General features: G+C 40.9%; 1 protein-coding gene across 3 annotated transcripts in view; it reads left to right on the top strand.

Moving 5' to 3' along the window:
• The window catches only part of cntnap2a (contactin associated protein 2a), a 384,317-nt gene that overhangs the window by 336,018 nt on the left and 31,115 nt on the right, over positions 1 to 17,184 (top strand). For 2 of the 3 annotated variants that reach the window (XM_063483821.2, XM_063483822.1), the window contains 3 exons: positions 5,173 to 5,391; positions 7,697 to 7,726; positions 12,967 to 13,203. In XM_063483821.2, coding sequence (XP_063339891.1) covers positions 5,173 to 5,391; positions 7,697 to 7,726; positions 12,967 to 13,203 — 486 coding nt within the window. The remainder of the gene's footprint in view (positions 1 to 5,172; positions 5,392 to 7,696; positions 7,727 to 12,966; positions 13,204 to 17,184) is intronic. The other variant, XM_065471641.1, reaches the window with a different exon arrangement.

The raw sequence follows: 17,184 nt of genomic DNA, 5'->3' as shown, positions 1-17,184 counted from the left end.
GCAGGAATGTGTATCTTCTCCTTTGTGCAAGCAGGAGGATGATGAATACTGCCAGAACCCTGCAAATTAATCTCCAACAGGCCACTGGTGTAAATGTTTCTGACCAAACAATCAGAGACAAACTTCTTGAGGGTGGGTTGTCCTTTAGTAGGCCTTATGCTCACTGCCCAGTACCATTGAGTCCGGCTGGCATTTGCCATAAAATATCAGAATTGGCCGCTCCACCACTGTGCTCCACCACCCTGTGCTTTTCACACATCAGAGCAGGTTCAGCTGAGCACATGTGACAGATGCAAAAATCTGGAAAAGCTATGGAGAACATTATGCTGCCTGTATCATCGTTCATCATGACCGGTTTGGTTTTGGATCAGTGTTGGTCGTAGGGGGCATATCCATGGAGGGACACACAGACCTCAGCAGGCTAAACAAAGGCACCCTGATTGCCATTAGATATCAGAATTAAATTCTTGGACCCACTGTTAAACACTACACTGGTGCAGTGGGTTCTGGCTTCCTCCTGGTGCACGACATTGCCCAGCATCATGTGGCGAGAGTAGGCAGCTCCTGGAGGCTGTAGAATGCATACTACCTGTCAGGTTGTACCTAAGATTCTCCAGGAGTTCTGTGATGCCCTGGTCCAGACCATGGAGGAGTTCCTACAGGACACCATCTGTGGTCTCATTAGGAGTATGCACTAACATTGTCAGGCATGCATACAAGCACATAAGGGCAATAGAAACCAGTAGCATTTTGAGTCGCTGCAGTGACATTTTAGCGAAATGGACTGGCCTCCTAATCGTTTTCATTGTTCCTAACACACTAGCCAGTCTATATCAGTATCCATATCCAGCATGATTTTTTTCCCCCAATGAGATCTGATGTGTTCTTCTTAGGATCTGATGAAAGCCTTCCTTTAATTTTTTTGAGCAGTGTGTACACGTGTGTACATATATGAAAACAGATATCATTTTGTCAAACATTAAAGCTGGAACAAACAGACTGTGACAAAGAAGAGCTAAACATTTAAAACATCAATCAATGGGGCAGCTTTGCCCAGCCCTCATTTCACAGACTCTTAGTCCGCTCTGAGAGCTTTGATTGACATGTCATGCAGCGGGTTTCTGTGATCATGTTCAGTGGCTCAAATTAAATTCCCCGCAGCCACAGTGGTGCCGTTCTGATCAAGAGTTTTAAAATCTAGGGCTTTTATTTAATCTCGAAGCTGCATTGTGAAGCGGGTTCCTGGCATGGCATGGCGGTCGATTGATGACTAATTGCATTCATTGGGATTCAAAGGGATTTGAACATTTGGTGTCAAAAGAGCTTGCTGACCATTTCCTGCTGGTGCGCCTGGCCCACCATTTTGTGTCAAAATGCCAACCAGTGAATAGACACAAAGTCGAATTTTGAGCCAAAGTGCTGTCTAAAGCCGTTACACTGAATGACATTATGTCAGCTAGTTTGCAGTCTAAGAGCTCCGTGAGCTTTTTTTCTATCCCAGTTCTTTCTTACACACGAATACTCATCTATAAAGAAAAAAAATCTATGTGCTGACACTATTCTGTACATTTGAGTGCTGAAAAATGCTCAAGGGGTTTGGTATTTGTTTTTTTCCAAATGTGCACTTCATAATACACACCCACACACACACAGAGATACAGTAAATATCTGGTCTGTCACAGTTGCAGAGAGAGTGTGTGTGTGTGTGTGTGTGTGTGTGTGTGTGTGTGTGTGTGTGTGTGTGTGTGTGTGTGTGTGTGTGTGTGTGTGTGTGTGCTTGTGTGCGTGCATGTGTCTCCTGAGGCTTTCAGAATGCCCCCACATCGATTTCCTCTCTCCTCTCTCTTGCTATCATCTTGCATTTTGCCCCACAGCACACGTTTAGACACACAATCCAGAAATTACTCGCATGCACACTCACACACACATAAACACACACATAATCTTTGCCCTCTCGTTGGCGCAAAAAAACTCTATCTGCTGCAATCCAGTCAGGGCATGAAATGACTAGCATTAAGCTGGAATAGCATGGTTGTGCCATTCCAGGAGCCCAAAGCACATAAACACTCAGTGATACACACTTTAAACCCTTGGACAAAACACACATTACTGTGACCTCAGCAGGCTCAAAGACACGAGGTGGACTCTATTCATTTTCGAATCTTAATAGGAAGAAATAGGTATAGGCACATTTGAGATTTATTCAGAATCGTAACCTCGTAACTAGACTGAGAACAGATGGAGAGATCCCTAAATTTAAAAAAATTGACTTGTGGGATGTTTTGTGGCTCAACCGTACACATGTGCCAAATTTCATATTTTTAAAGGCTGCAGCTAAGAAATGTACTTTCCAGCTGGAGACATGTCCTTCCAAAACTGTATAATTGTCTGTTTTTCATGTGAAGACCAGACATTTACGGTTTACATATGGAGTATAGGAGTGTGCCGTGCTTTTGTCACATGTCAGACTTGTTAAAGCAATATCTACTTAGGAGTAAGCTGCCACCACTAAGAATATTTTTTCAGCCTCTTCTTCAGAGCTCAGTCAAAAGTTAATCTTAATCTCGCCATATCTGTTCTCTGCGCACGCTGAGAAGCAGTCGGCATTCTTTGTATTGCGTGCACTTCCTTTTTTTGCTGATAAAAACGCCTTTTTTCTTTTCCCAGCCTTTAAGAAGTTCCTTTAAATCTCGCTTCAGCCTCTACAGCAGCAGGTTTGCTATGCCACTTAGGGTTGGCTCGCACTTAAACCAAGCCTCCATCCCCCAAAAAACACAAAAGGTCCAGCCTGTTCCAACGAACCCTCAAGTTAAGAAAAAAAACACAGAGCCAAAGGCTAAAAAAGCAAATGAGAGAAACAACAAAGAATTTGCCAGTCTAACAGAAAAGCGATCGAAGAGATAATGCACTGCCAGCCTTCTGAAAAAAAAAGAAAAAAAAGATGAAGAACAGCAAAATTGAACCTCACATTAGACAAACGCACAAGCACACCCACACAAGCAGTGATCTTTCACACAAAGACGTTCAGTCGCTTTCACTATTTATCATCATTTGGTTGTGCTGTGCTGCCGCATAATTTAAAACTTGGCTCTTTCGGCCTCCATATTAAAAGATTAATAGAAAAACAAATAGCAAAAATAAAAACCTAAGCGGGTTTTTTTTTCCCTTTTTTTTAGGCCAACATGCAAAGTGTATGGACACAACACAAATATTACATTTACACACACACAAGCATTTACACTAGTTACATCCATCATGGCTATGCAAATAGATGAGGCGAGCTCTGTGCTCTGAGGGCACTTTAGTTTTATTCGCGCCCGTTGACAGGAGGTTGTAGGGCATACATCTTGGTTTGCAGTGCCACTAAAACAACACACAAATTATCAAACACACACACGCATCTCATATATGATGTTCAGCATTGTTGTTGCAGCATTACTGAAGCTTTGTTTCTGCTGGGGTATTGTGATATATGTTTGGCCGTCTTTCACCATTTAAAATAACTGATGTCTCTCCTCCCTGCCCCGCGGACCTGTTCTGTGCATACAAACATCATTAATTCTGTATACTAAAGGCTGTCAGAGGCCTTATACTGTGTGTCTGTTTGTGTGTGTCTTTGCTGAGGTTGGTGTGTTTGTGTACTGCTGGTGTTTAAATAATGAAGCACTATTTTTTTCATGAAATTCATCTGATAGGTTAATGTACTCAGCACATTCAGGCTTTTGCTTGGATCATTTCATTAAATATTGTGTACAAGAAAGGGGTCAAGGAAAAATTAAAGAAGGAAGAAATGATATAAGGGAGGCCAAAGTTACAGGTCAGTCTGTAAAGGCAAGAGAATAAACAGAAGCATAAAGAAACAACCGATGAAGGGAAAGTTTGAACCGAGCGAGGAGAGAGAAACAAAAAGAAAAATGAGGGTACAAACAAGCAGGACAGGAAGGAATAAATGGAAATGGATAGATTTAATGTAGAAATGATACCAAAGGCCAAAGAATGGAAGAGTCACTGAAAGATAAAGGATAATTAGATGAAAGCAATATGAAAAGGAGAAAAGGGCCAGAGACATTGATTAAACAAAGGAAAAGAAGTAAGCTCATTTCCCCATTGACTACTGTATAAATTTATTCACTCTTAATATCTGAGCCTAATGAAGCTATAATAGAACGGTAACATATCAAGCTATTTATCACCACTCGGGCTGCAGCACACTGGTGCCAGTACCGACCATATGCCACCATCCAGTATATAAAGATTTTATACATCAGTCTCCAAACATTAAGGAAAAGTCCATTTGGGTTTTAATACGTCAATTCCGAATGATCTTTCCAGCAGCAAGTCTAAAAGAGTCCTTTAACATTTTGCTGAGGCATTCAGTTAACACATTGTCTTTTATTTAAAAGGTAGAGAGACTTTGCAATTCTCCTCTATTTAAAAATGTGTATGTGATAAGGTTTATTATGTGTGACTTGTGGAGTCTTGTAGATGCAACATTGCAGACAGATTCAAAGCAGGAGCAGGCAGTGACACACAATGCAAAACAACCAAAACTGAAATTTACTGAAGTCAATCACACACAAAGGTGGTTCAGAAGCATCGATGAACGTTTTACCTGATCATGGCTATAAAAGGTAAACCGGTGCCCCCTTTTGGTCTACTGAGATAAATTAGACTATTAAACTACAGAAAAGCACTAAAACTTTATGACAACCTACCATCTCATGGACACACACAATCAAATCAACTCAGCTCAAGATAATGAAAAATTAATCTGGTAGATAAACAGGACCATCTTGCACTGTTCGCTCGTTTTTCTTCTTTCTGTGGAACCTTTCCGTTCCTCTTTATTCACACACATTTCCTGACATGTCTTTCCAACTCTCAAGCAAAAGTAAGTCTCAAAGAAAAACATCAGGGAAACTGCAGCAATACGACTTTATGTCACAAAAAAACAGTCGCTGGCAGTCGGTGATATTAGGCCTGTGCAAAAGCTGTGAGCAGTCATGTATTGCAAAGCTGAAATCTATACAAGCCAAATGAGTGGCCTTGAAACAAATGAGCCATTAGATTAGAAATTTAATGCATATCTACCTACAATGTGGACTACAGCAGAACAGGGGATGCTGGGTTTTATAAAGCTGTGAATTTTTTGGAATTTTTTTCTTTCTGCAGCTCCTAAGGTGGTCTCCTTCTCCTTCGATGTCGGAAATGGACCAGTGGAGCTGACCGTGCATTCAGCAACATCCCTCAACGATGACCAGTGGCACCGTGTAATGGCCGAGCGTAACGTGAAAGAGTCTGTCCTTCAGCTGGACCAGACGTACAGGATGTCCAGGCTTGCTCCCGCGCAGGGACACACACGGCTCGAGCTGTTCAGCCAGCTCTACGTGGGTAAGACACACACCCTCGCTAGCACCTCATCCAAACAACCCTCGTGTTCAAGACCGACTCGTGTACACACATTTGATTGCAATTTGCACATTTAATATCCGCTTTGCCAAGGACGGACACTCACACAACAATTATGAGCTCTTAAGTGCGGAAACCAAACACTCCAGCACACATCATCCACGTAAATGTAATTGGATTCAACTGTTAATTAAAAAACTTTCTGTACTGTCTGTTTTGTTGCTTTTTTTTTTTTTCAATAATGCTGCTGCCCTCAAATACTGACAACCTCCGTGAGAACGTCTGATGTCTCACAAGTTAAAGATGTACCAGCTTTACTGGAAATCACAGCGTTTTCTCTTAAGACGCTTCAGTCCAGCTTAGCCACAGCCACTGCTAATTAAGTTAATCCAAACACACACACACACACACGCAGGTTTTACACTTAATGATAGGCACGCATCCTTGGAAACTCATCCATGTGAGCGAAAAGACTTTTAATAAATTTAAACATGATCCTCTGTATTGGGTGTGAGGGCATGTTACTTACAGAGCTAATTTATTTAATATGTTAATACTCTGAATCAACATGTAAATGTCTTTGCATTAAGATACTGTTGCAAAAAGGGGATCAGCTATTGGATTTTCTCTGTCCCTGCATCCTTTAATTATGGATCAATTATCAGATAGACAAAGCCTTTATTATCACAAAAGCTGTGCATATCTATTGGGTAAAAGGTCAACCATCTATCTCTCCAACACAGTGCTTCTCAAGCTCATTGGGATTTCAAATGGAAGATTTGTCCAGTTTTCTCCCTGCGCTTTCACTTCTCTGTCTCATTTCGTCTTTTGTGCTGAGCAGTCAATACGCTATAGACCAAACTCCAGGGCTAAAATAGTTTTAGGGATTTTGCGGATAGAGGGAAAAGTGCTGAGGCGGATCACACACTTCCTCCTATCTCATTGGAAAAAAAGTTCAGCCCAAAGGAGATTGTTGCAAATTCCAATCAGGCCTCCCAATGTGATAGCCTCAAACCTCCTGATCCCCGTCTATAATATAATTTCATCGTCTCATCACTTTTGCTGATTTGAGCGCTGCTGAAATATCCTCACCTTATCATGTCCCAATTTGCCTCTCAGTGTATTTGTACTTTCATTTAGAGAAATGGGAAGGGGCAAAAAGGGTCTTTGTGTGACTCGTGGCTATGAAACCGGGGAACATTATGGCTTTCAGATATATCTCCGGGCGCCCTCTAATTTGCATGTCTGTATTCTGGCCTTTTAGCTTAGGCCTGTGCGCGTGCCACCAGATCTCAAGGAATAAAAATACTGTAACAGTGAGAGAGGAAGTGAGAGAGAGAGAGCAATGGATGGACTGTATGTAACAACACCAGCAGAGGTGACATCACCTTCCTATATCTGATCTCTAATCCCCGCTTAATCCTGATTTGAGGATTTCTTTGAGAAGTTAAAGTGTTATACACAGGAAGTGACCCTCCTCTACACTCAAGGGAAGTAGTTTAGATTTGGCCTCCGACATCCAGAAAAGATAGAGATCTTCTTTGTGTTTGATCAAGAGATTTGGAAAGAGTGGGAAGAGCCCTGCAGGCAACAAGATTTTGTCTCGACTCTTGATTCCTTCATATTACGGAAGACTCTCCGCCACTGCACGGCTGTCATTGACTATTACTGATGCAACTGTTCAAAGGCGCTGAGCTAGAAAATAAAAAATGAAACCCCAAAAAACTTCAAAACTGTGAAACTTTGAAATTCTACTGCAGCCATCATTGTTTGAAAGAGTTGACTGTAAAGGCAAAAAAAAGAAAGTGAGTCGTCCACATCTACAACATGGAGGTTTACCGTGGTCGTGTGTTTGTCTCTCTATCATCTCCTTTACTCTTTCTCAATCAATATGCTCCTCATCAAGCATTTGATTGCTTTAGTGTTTACTGCACAGTGGCTCATTTGCTATAATGGCCTTGAGCGTAAATGTTATACCATCAGCATGCTGTCATTTACTTCACATTGTTAACTTTTAGCTCTCCAAATACGTGTTCATAACTATAAATCGCACCGCAATTTATTCATTTCGTGGCCACCATCTGCTCCTTTTTGAATTCCGTCTTGATTAATGCTCACTATCACATTGATTTTTATGGTTTTGCATGTTTTTGCTCATGACTTGATTGTTTTGTCTTTTTTTTGTGCGCTGCTTTTTTCTTTCCCCCTCTCCACCCCCGTCTCTGCCGTCGTGAATCGACATCGTGCTTGCTTGCTCGTCGCTGCATGCATGCGACACCTGTCACAGGGAAACCAGCCTCGCTCACCTGCCAAGACAGTAGGTAACATTTACTGAGTACAGCGAATTGTCTCTGTGACACTGATACAGTTTTCACCTCAGCTACAGCTCAAAATAACTGTGCTTCTGTTAGTTGATTCTGATTTTATGGCAGCCTCACTTTAACAGTGGTTAAAGTCAGTATTAGTCTTCTAAAATATCAGTGCTCATGCTTTGATTGCCTGTTTTTTTTGGGAGGGGTGTGGGGGGGGGGGGGGGGGGTGGACTGATGATAGGCACATAAGTCTTCTAAATTACAGCAGGTGGCAATTTAAGTCAGTACTCATATATGACTTCCTTTTATAAAAAAGCGAAGTTATTATCAACCTTTTAGAGAGATGCTTGAAAAAAAAAACAGTGTTATAACCCAATAGATATGAAGCATGTGGCTGCTGATATGAGCTTTTTATCATAATATCCCCCTCTGGAAATGCCAGTGGGTTAGGAATGCTTTTGAAATGGCATTTAGACCCAGTGAATCAAAACACCCATCAAAAACTAATACAAATTGAATCCTGAAGTGTGCTTCTAATAAACACAGAGCGTGCGAAATACTGTAGTTAAAAATATCTCCAATGTTGCGAACAGCAAACACTCGCAGAGAAAGAAAAGCACATGCCGCCATTCGGCTTAACAACTTTTAAAATGTTAATGGAAGCAAAGCATTGCAGCAAATCTGCAGCCGATTCTTATTTAATTTAATTTATCTGAATATGACAGAACAGTCCACATGTGGCGAATACTGTCAGTACAGTGTTAAAGTGCATACTGCAAGTTTATTCAATGCAAAGTCTTTACTTAGTAATTCAGCATTCACACTGATATAGCCATACATGCAGTGAAGGTTAAGCGGTCACATATGGCTTTCCTTCTAATTTGCCTGCTACTGCATGTGTTTGTGTGTGCGTGTCTTCTAATGAAAATAAAATGTTGCTTAATTAGTACATCATTACAAGGTAACATCCTCTTGGGGCACACACGTTACTCCCATAAATAAATTGAGCCATATATATACATTTCACTTTAATAACTGCCTATGTGTTAAAATATATGTATTAATGCCAATATTTCTGTGCAGTCATGTGCTGATGAGACTGTGTGTCATTTTGTGCATGTAGACTGTAGAGCCTGACCAATATTTGTTTGTAAGCCTATTGCTAATATTGAGAAAATGAAAAGTCTGGTAGTCATGTATACACCGAGTGAAGCCAGATATTGAAACTGGGTTGCAACAAAGGGTATAGAGGGTTTTTTTGTTTTGTTTTTTTTAATATTAAGAAGCTGATTCAACTCTAACAAAGTCTGCTTAAGGAGGGCTGGAGAGGACATAATCCACAAGACCTTCAACCAGTAGACTAGAGTGTCATTCTTATGCCTGGCTATCTTATGCATTATCAAGTCCACCAGTCCTGCACCATTTAATACAATTGTGGAAACTTTTTTATAGGAATGTGTACAGCCTTACTATTTCCACAGCAATTATGAGCATAAGCAGCCAGTTGTTGCTAATCAGATGCGCTCGCCTAATTGATCATCAGCAAGTATGATCACCTCTACAAAAGAAGAATATTTCATGGTTTGCTGATCTGGAGCATTCAGGTGTTTGTTAACACATGGCTAAGATTTGACGTCCTATCAAATTCAAGTCAGACCATGTAATGTTCAGAGAAACAACAAAAAACACAAGAGCTCCATTTCAGACTCTACAGGCCTCATTTAGCAAGTTAAATGTTGAGGTTTGTGGCAGAACAATTAGACTATTGAACACAAATGACTTGATTGGAAGAGTACCCAAGACGAAGCCTAGAGACAAGAGAAAGGGACATGGTAGCACAGCTTAGATTTGCCGGGTGGATCTAAAGACACTACAAGACCAAGATGGAAAGATGAAGTTACCAAAGTGGAGACGTTTGGCCAGGATGAACAGCCCCACATTTGGTGTAAACTAAAGCATATCATCCCAAACACCTCATACCAACTGTCAAGCACGGTGGTGGAGGGAGGTGATCAACAGCTTAAGCTTGGCTGAAACCGGGTCATGAAACTGGACTATAATCCCAAGCGCAGCAGCAAATCTACAACAGAAGGGCAAAGTGAAGCAAAGAAATAATGCTGTAGTGGCCCAGTCAAAGTCTAGACTTCAGCCTGAAATGTTCTGGTTGGACCTAAACCTGTGCATAAATGAATGTCTGCAAATCTCAGTGAACTGAAGCAAACCTGCACAGAAAAGTGGACAAAAATTCTGACGAAACCTGTAAAGTCATTTCTGCTAAAAAGTAGTTCTACAAGCTACTGAATCATGCAGTGTACTTTTTCACTTTTTTTAGAGTATATGATGATTTCCTGAAAAAGGCTAGAAAGCAAACACATATGTATGTTGTACATATAGATAAGATTAAAGATATGCTGATTACACAGGTGTTTGTAAAAATGTTAAAAATAAATGTAATGAAAATTTTAAAAAGTAAATTATACAGTTTTAGGAGACAAGTCTCGTTGATTTTTATCTTAGTCACCAAAGCTCTATAAATGTATACTAAAAAAATTTAACTATTAACTATTAATTATAAAGAACTATAATTACATACACAGAAACTTCATGTTTACTAATATCCATAAAACTTAGACCTTATGTACATATAAAAATGCAGAACATGTATTGGTTATCTCTGTAGAGCTTCTTTTGTTTGAATATCTGAAGCTATATTCAATGAATGTACAGTGAAAACGCAAGTTTTTCTGACATATATATTAACAAGCATTCATTGAATTCTCTACGGTGCCTACACAAAAGGTGATATACTTGATATACTATATGATACCCACTAGATATGTAAGCCTTTTAAATTATTTCTTTTGAAAAAATCAATAAATTTCATATTCTCCTATTGAAAAAATAGCTAGAGCTGAAGTTACATCTTCTTGGCATTTAACGCAATTATTCACCAGCCTTTGACAACAGCTTGAATGCAAAACTCAAAAGGTGTTACAGTGTTTTTCTTGCATGTAGCACCTATTTTGAATTACCCCCACAGGTTTTGATTTAACTAGATTTTTTTTTCTTATTCATTGGACAACCCCGCATCTCCTCCCTTTGTATTTGCTAGGGGGATTAGGATAAATATCCAGGTGCGAGGTTCACATCTGGTTCAATTTAACTTACGGACAGATGGCATCACATTTTCTTCAAGCACACTTTGGAAAAATGCAGACTGCATTACTGAATCAGTGACTGCAAGCTGCCCACTCCCTGAGGCAGTGAAGGAACCCCAAACTACTCTGTTCCTCCACTATGCTTTACAGTTGGTGTGGAGGGGGTTTTTCAAGTAAAGCTGCCTTTATCCTGTGCCAAACATGTGGCCAAACAGCACTATCATTGATTGCTTTGTCCTGAACAGATCAGTGCAAAAGACCTATCTAAGCCAGTGGCAAATTGTTGCAGCTCATGCTTTTTTTTTCCTGGCACACCAACCCATGTAGGTCACATTTGTAGTTTGACATTAACTCAGTTGCCTCCAGATCCTGTGATTAAATTCAGAGGTTTTTGGAGACTTCTTTTTTACATCAAACATGCTGCTTGGGCTAAATCTGCTAGGATATCTAGTCCTGGACTAACTATTTGAAATCGATGGGACTGGTAGATGTGGTTCCTTACACTCATATCATAATATGTCAATGGGTTTTTTTCTTTCTTACGGTCTTTGAGAGCTTCTGGCATAATTACGCAACAGACTTTGATAGGAGAGAGCAAACAACATGTCAGAGATTTCAATAAAACTGCACCTAATCTCCTGATCTCCTTAGATTGGAAAGTGTGACTGCAAGTTATCAGTTTTGTTATTTCTTTGAGCATATCGCCTTTATTGCTGTTTCAAGCAATGGTTCAGATCAGCTCGATTATTTTGGTTATGTGTCAAACAATTATTTCTATTTCTGTACTTACTTTTTAAATGATTGTAACTGTGATAAGCCAATATTGACTGCGGTCACAATCAGTCAGGCTCTATTACACAGCGTTTGTGAGTAGCACAGAAACCGTATGCACCTGAGTGTGTGTGCGTGCATGTGTGTGTGTGTATACGTGCCTGCCCCAGTCTCCGCAGGCTTCGGAGCCTGCTGTCCATTTAATCAGAGACTGATTCAGACCTGGGTAAACAGGTGGCAGAAACCTCCAGCCAATCAGTACTACAAAATAGATTAATTAAGGGGCCTACTAAAAGTCTAATTCTTCATGGGACTGAAAATAGGAGAAAGCATGCAAAATCTCAGCTGCATCCCAATATGTGAATAATGTATCGGCTGGAGAAAATCAAAGTACATGTATTAGTAATCTTATTATGCCTCTATTGTACCTATGTGGGCAAGCTAAAATTGCATAAGTGAGAGTGCAGCTGTTGAGGGACGACCCCGCCTGCTAGAATGTGTGTTCACATTTCCTTTACATGTCTTCCTGAATGGACACTCTTCTTTAAGCCAAACGATGCCCTTGAGATGTTTTACAGTAATAACTAAAATGACCCTCGGCTCTCGTCTCCGATAGTGCGCGCAAGTGTGCGTGCTTACGTTTGTGTTTACCCATACAGAATATTTATGCTCGGTGGGTGTGTTTGTGTATTTTTGAATCTATACCTGTGGGTGTATATTTATGAGTGTGTTTATTGCTGTGGTCATTTAGGTCGACATTAATCTATTTAACACCCCTACTTTGTCCAAGTTAATGGGTAGTTAGACTGTAATGGTGCAAGGCCAGAAAGACGATGGAAGCACTTTAGAAGAATGGCTATCGACACCCCAAGGCTAAGCAGTAATGCTTATATTGACTCATTCAAATCAGGTGCGCGCTGTGCGGCGTTTTTAAAACGTGTGTGTTCATCTCGAGCATGTAGTTTACGTGCATCCTCGCATCCATTTGCATGTGTATGCTAGTGCGATGCTCATTAAGAGACAGTGTTCATTAGGCTGTTGTAATTAGTGAAGAAATCAAACGAGTTGAAGGTTGTTTCAAGAACGGCGTCACAGTCAGAACAATTAGCATGACATCAGTGGCTTCCTCCAGGCATTTAATGGATATTAATGTTTCTAAAACAGATTAAAATAGAGCCTCTTGCATTCAGAATGACTTTTGCGACCCTGACTTCCAGTTGTCCTCCCTTCCTTCTCCTTGTTTTCTTTTCTCCTGACGCTACATATCCTTCCCCCCTCTGCGTTCCCTCCTTGATGCTCCTTCTTCCCGTCCTCAGGTGCTGCAGGGGGACAGCGGGGGTTCCTGGGATGTATCAGAGCCTTACGAATGAATGGCATCACTCTCGATCTGGAAGAGAGGGCCAAGGTCACACCTGGGGTCAAGCCCGGTTGCCAAGGCCACTGTAACAGTTTTGGGATGTACTGCCGGAATGGGGGAAAGTGTGTAGAGAGGTATAACGGCTACCTGTGTGACTGCACCGCCACCGCCTACGATGGTCCTTTCTGCACCAGAGGTAAGAGGCATTTTCAGACAGGCAATTTGACTCTATTTAAAGACAGTGGAACAAAATCATTTAATGTACATCTGGCTTTTCTTTGTCCTCAAAACTTTCAGTGCAAAACAAATGAAATTTTCCCTGTGTGGGTTTTGAAGGGTTTTTTTTCCTTTTACATCAGGTTTTGTTTTCCCATTTCCTGGCCTTGCAGGACTGCTTTTCTGCTCTGAAATTTAGGATGACACACTGAGCAATAATCCTTCGGCTAACATTTTCTCCGACAACTTTTGCAGGCATATTTCTGAGATCATGTTATCATTTGCGCTTTCTCTTTTATTCACAAAGCCAGAGTCAAACAGCACCAGGATTACCGCTGGAGTAGTTATGTTTCAATGAGCTTCATTCCCCGACAACCCACCGTGATTGTCGCTGCACTTTGTGATCGTCCCCCACTTCCTATTCAGTTTGGCGCTGTCGTTTTTGAAAGTGTTTGGGCTTGCGATAAAAGGCATCGATTGAGGGTAATATTATGCTTACCCACCAATTCTCCCTCACTTTAGAGTGCTCTCGCTGAATGCTGATAGTGTGCAAATGCAGAGCTGAGAGATCAAACTCAGAAACAAAGCGTAAGTGACTTCAGTAAGAGGTGTGTCTAGTGATCTGATGTTTTCTTTGAAGATCACAGACAAGCAGTGTCACACTGTAACTCTGCTTCTGCGCTGTTGCATATTGCTAAAGCATCGTGTTTGTTTCACCGGGATTCATTAGATACACTATTAAAGTTCTATTTCCCAAAACAAGTTTTCATGAAATTCTCTCGGGAGAAGAGCAGCGGCGCTGTCAGAGGCTTTCTGCTCGCTCCCAGTCAGGAAGTTGATCCCCGACACGTGAATTAATTTGTTTCCTAAAGTCGAATGGTGTTTTCCCCCCTGTGTTCTTGGCAGGGGGGTGACAAGATGACAGAAAGGCAGAGTGTGTGTCTTGGTGTGGGCTTGTGTGCGCGTGTGTGGTGTGGAGGAGGGTGACAGTGTGTGGTGATATGCTAGTGTAAGACATGAAAAGACCTCCTCAGAATTCTGTCATAACCAATCAGGCATTTCAGGATTTAGAGAATAAAGATTACTGTCTTTGTGTGTGTGTGTGTGTGTGTGTGTGTGTGTGTGTGTGTGTGTGTGTGTGTGTGTGTGTGTGTGTGTGTGTGTGTGTGTGTGTGTGTGTGTGTGTGAGAGAGAGAGAGAGAGAGAGGGGCAAAGAAAGGGAGAGAGCACACCCTTGTGTCTATCTGTTTTTGTGCATGACATGCAATGTTCCCTCTAATCTTTCATGTGTCTGAGCGAACACACAAACTCCCTGAGCGATCCCTTGGACCACTGTGAGCGACATTAGACGTGTGCACTGTGATCACGCCAGCATGGAATCCATCCAAGTTACATGGTTTATTAAAATAATCAAATTACAGCATTTATGTTAGACTACTTTTAATTAACTGCTTTAGCCCACTTACAATGAAAATTTAAAAAAATCTTGTTCATGACCTGTGTAGTATGTTAACACTATTGGAAGTAAAAAAATAACTTGAACTCCAATTTTGAAAACACAACTTTCTTTTTTTTATTTTTTATTTTTGCCCTGACTTGTATTATGAGTATGAGTCTGTGGTCTGGGAGAGAGTCCTGTAACTCAATGTTGGGCAATTAATTATATAGTTACTTCTTCAAAAAAGTAACTGAGTTTTGCAAACAACGAAGTTTTTTTTTTGTTTTTTGTTTACTTAAAATCAGTGTTGGGTAAGTTACTTTAAATTAGTAACTTAGTTACATTACTAGTTACTTCTCTAAAAAAGTAACTCAGTTACTTCAAGTTACTCGTTACTTTCAAAGTAACTAGTTACTAGGGAAAGTAACTTTGGTTTTACTCAGAATTCTCTGGTTAATGTGTTGCTTCTGTAACTGGATACCCAGCAAGATTGCCAGTCTTCTAGTTTGCTTACTTGCCACAAGTGCACTGTGCCACCTACCAATAGAAAGGAAAAAATAATGTGCACATTTCCACGAGAGAAATCCCACGCCTGGACTGTCGTTGACCGCCGCCATGATTCTAGCCTGCTTTTTACATCCAACACAAAAACTGCAGTCGTGGTGCTTTTGATTGTACTCAGAACTTGGAAATTCTGCCTTCTGAATAGGAAGATGTAGGTAACACCAGACTGCAGATGAGCTGCATACAGAGCTGGACTGGGACAAAAAAATCGTCCCGGGCATTTTGACTAGAGACCGGCCCACCATTATAGGAAAAACCATAAAGCCTTTGAATGAAAACAAACACTGTTGTGACAGTGATGTACACTGTTCTGATGGTATATATGTATCAATCTATCAATTGTTTGTTGTAAGACTCAGATAATTATTTTTTTAAAAGCGAGACATTTTAAATGAGAATAATAAAGAAAAGTATTTCCTTGTCCCCCCCTTTCCCTGTTAATGCCCTACATGGACCCCTGGCAAAACTTTGCTAGACCCGCCCCTGCACAGTTACCAGCTGTCAGCTACTTAGAAAAGGATCCTGGTGTTACTTGTCTCTCAGAAACAGCTCATAACTTCCCTTCAACTCATTCATGTCACCTAAAAGGTAAACCTGTTTCTACATCACCTGTTCAGCTCTGATGATTCAGTAAGGACATCTCCTGGTTTCATCTTCATGTTTCCCTCTCACCAGATAACCAAACTGACATCATGACCAGCAGCTTTACAGCTGTGGCTCCAGCAAACATCAGCTACTAGAAATTAATATTAAATAAATTCTAACAACAGCTGATCAAGCTTAAACGTGCTGCTGTTGTTTAGCACAACATCCGCTGGTTTCCTCTTTCTGGCGCAAAGTGGGCGATAAATAAACAAGAGAGAAAAGCCGATCAGCTGATCATTGATCAGTTTCATGATTGAAGTAGAAACAGGAGAGAATGAGAGAAGAAGAGGCAGCTGTGCAGCTCCAGCTTTGTGTCTTTTTCATTGTAGCTGAAGTCCGGGACAAACTGTGTTCCTTTTCACCTCAGTACAAAACGCGTAATATTTTCTCTGAATACCAGACGATTCTGTTTTTTAGGGGACGGTTGGCAACTCTATTTTGTTCATACGGTTAATTATTAAAGTTCAACATCAGTAACATAGCACCCACCCAGCTGTATAGAAACTCCGTCATGCTAGCTAGCACGTAGTACGAAAATGTCAGCACAACAAAAATAAACTCCACCTAAACTTGGTTTATATCTGACTCCGATAGACTGCAGGTCATAACTTCTTACCTGAAGTTCAGTTCACCTGACACGCGGACCGGCGGCCGCTTCGGGTCTCTCCTCTTGCCTCCCTTTTCCTTCATCCACCTGCTGGCTTCCACCACTTGCTAATGTTACTGAATCTGTGGAAGCTCCGCGATATCCACCACACTAAGTAACGAATAACGAGCCTATCTAAATCCCAGTAACGAGTAACGCGTTCCTGGTTTTGGCATAATAACTAGTTACCGTGCTCGTTACCACAATAATAACGTAGTTACTGTAACGCGTTACTTAATAACGCGTTAGTCCCAACACTGCTTAAAATGCAGCCAATGTGGTTTTTTAAATAAACATTTCAAACTATTTACAGAGCAATCAGGTGTTCTGCATCAAATTTGATGCCACACAAATTATTTGTGCCACTCCAAAAAATAATTTCTGTCCACTATGAGATAAAGGAGAACAACAGCCTGATACCTGCAGGCCAGACAACAGGAGATGTATCACTCCTGTAACACCTGTAACATTCAGCAGTCACCTTATTCTTCTGACACACACAACAAAACTATTGACTACACTACACACTAACTACACAAGATTTACACTAAACGTCGCAAATCTCTCACATCTCAAAACACCGCCGTCACTGCTAAAACTTCCCCCCTTCCTAAACAACTAAATGCCATGTTGCCGTATCATTTTTTGATTGGTCCACATGGTACATT

This window comes from Pelmatolapia mariae, linkage group LG9 (genome assembly GCF_036321145.2).
Source record: "Pelmatolapia mariae isolate MD_Pm_ZW linkage group LG9, Pm_UMD_F_2, whole genome shotgun sequence".
Lineage (NCBI taxonomy): Eukaryota > Metazoa > Chordata > Actinopteri > Cichliformes > Cichlidae > Pelmatolapia > Pelmatolapia mariae.
This window is presented reverse-complemented; position numbering and strand designations above follow the sequence as displayed.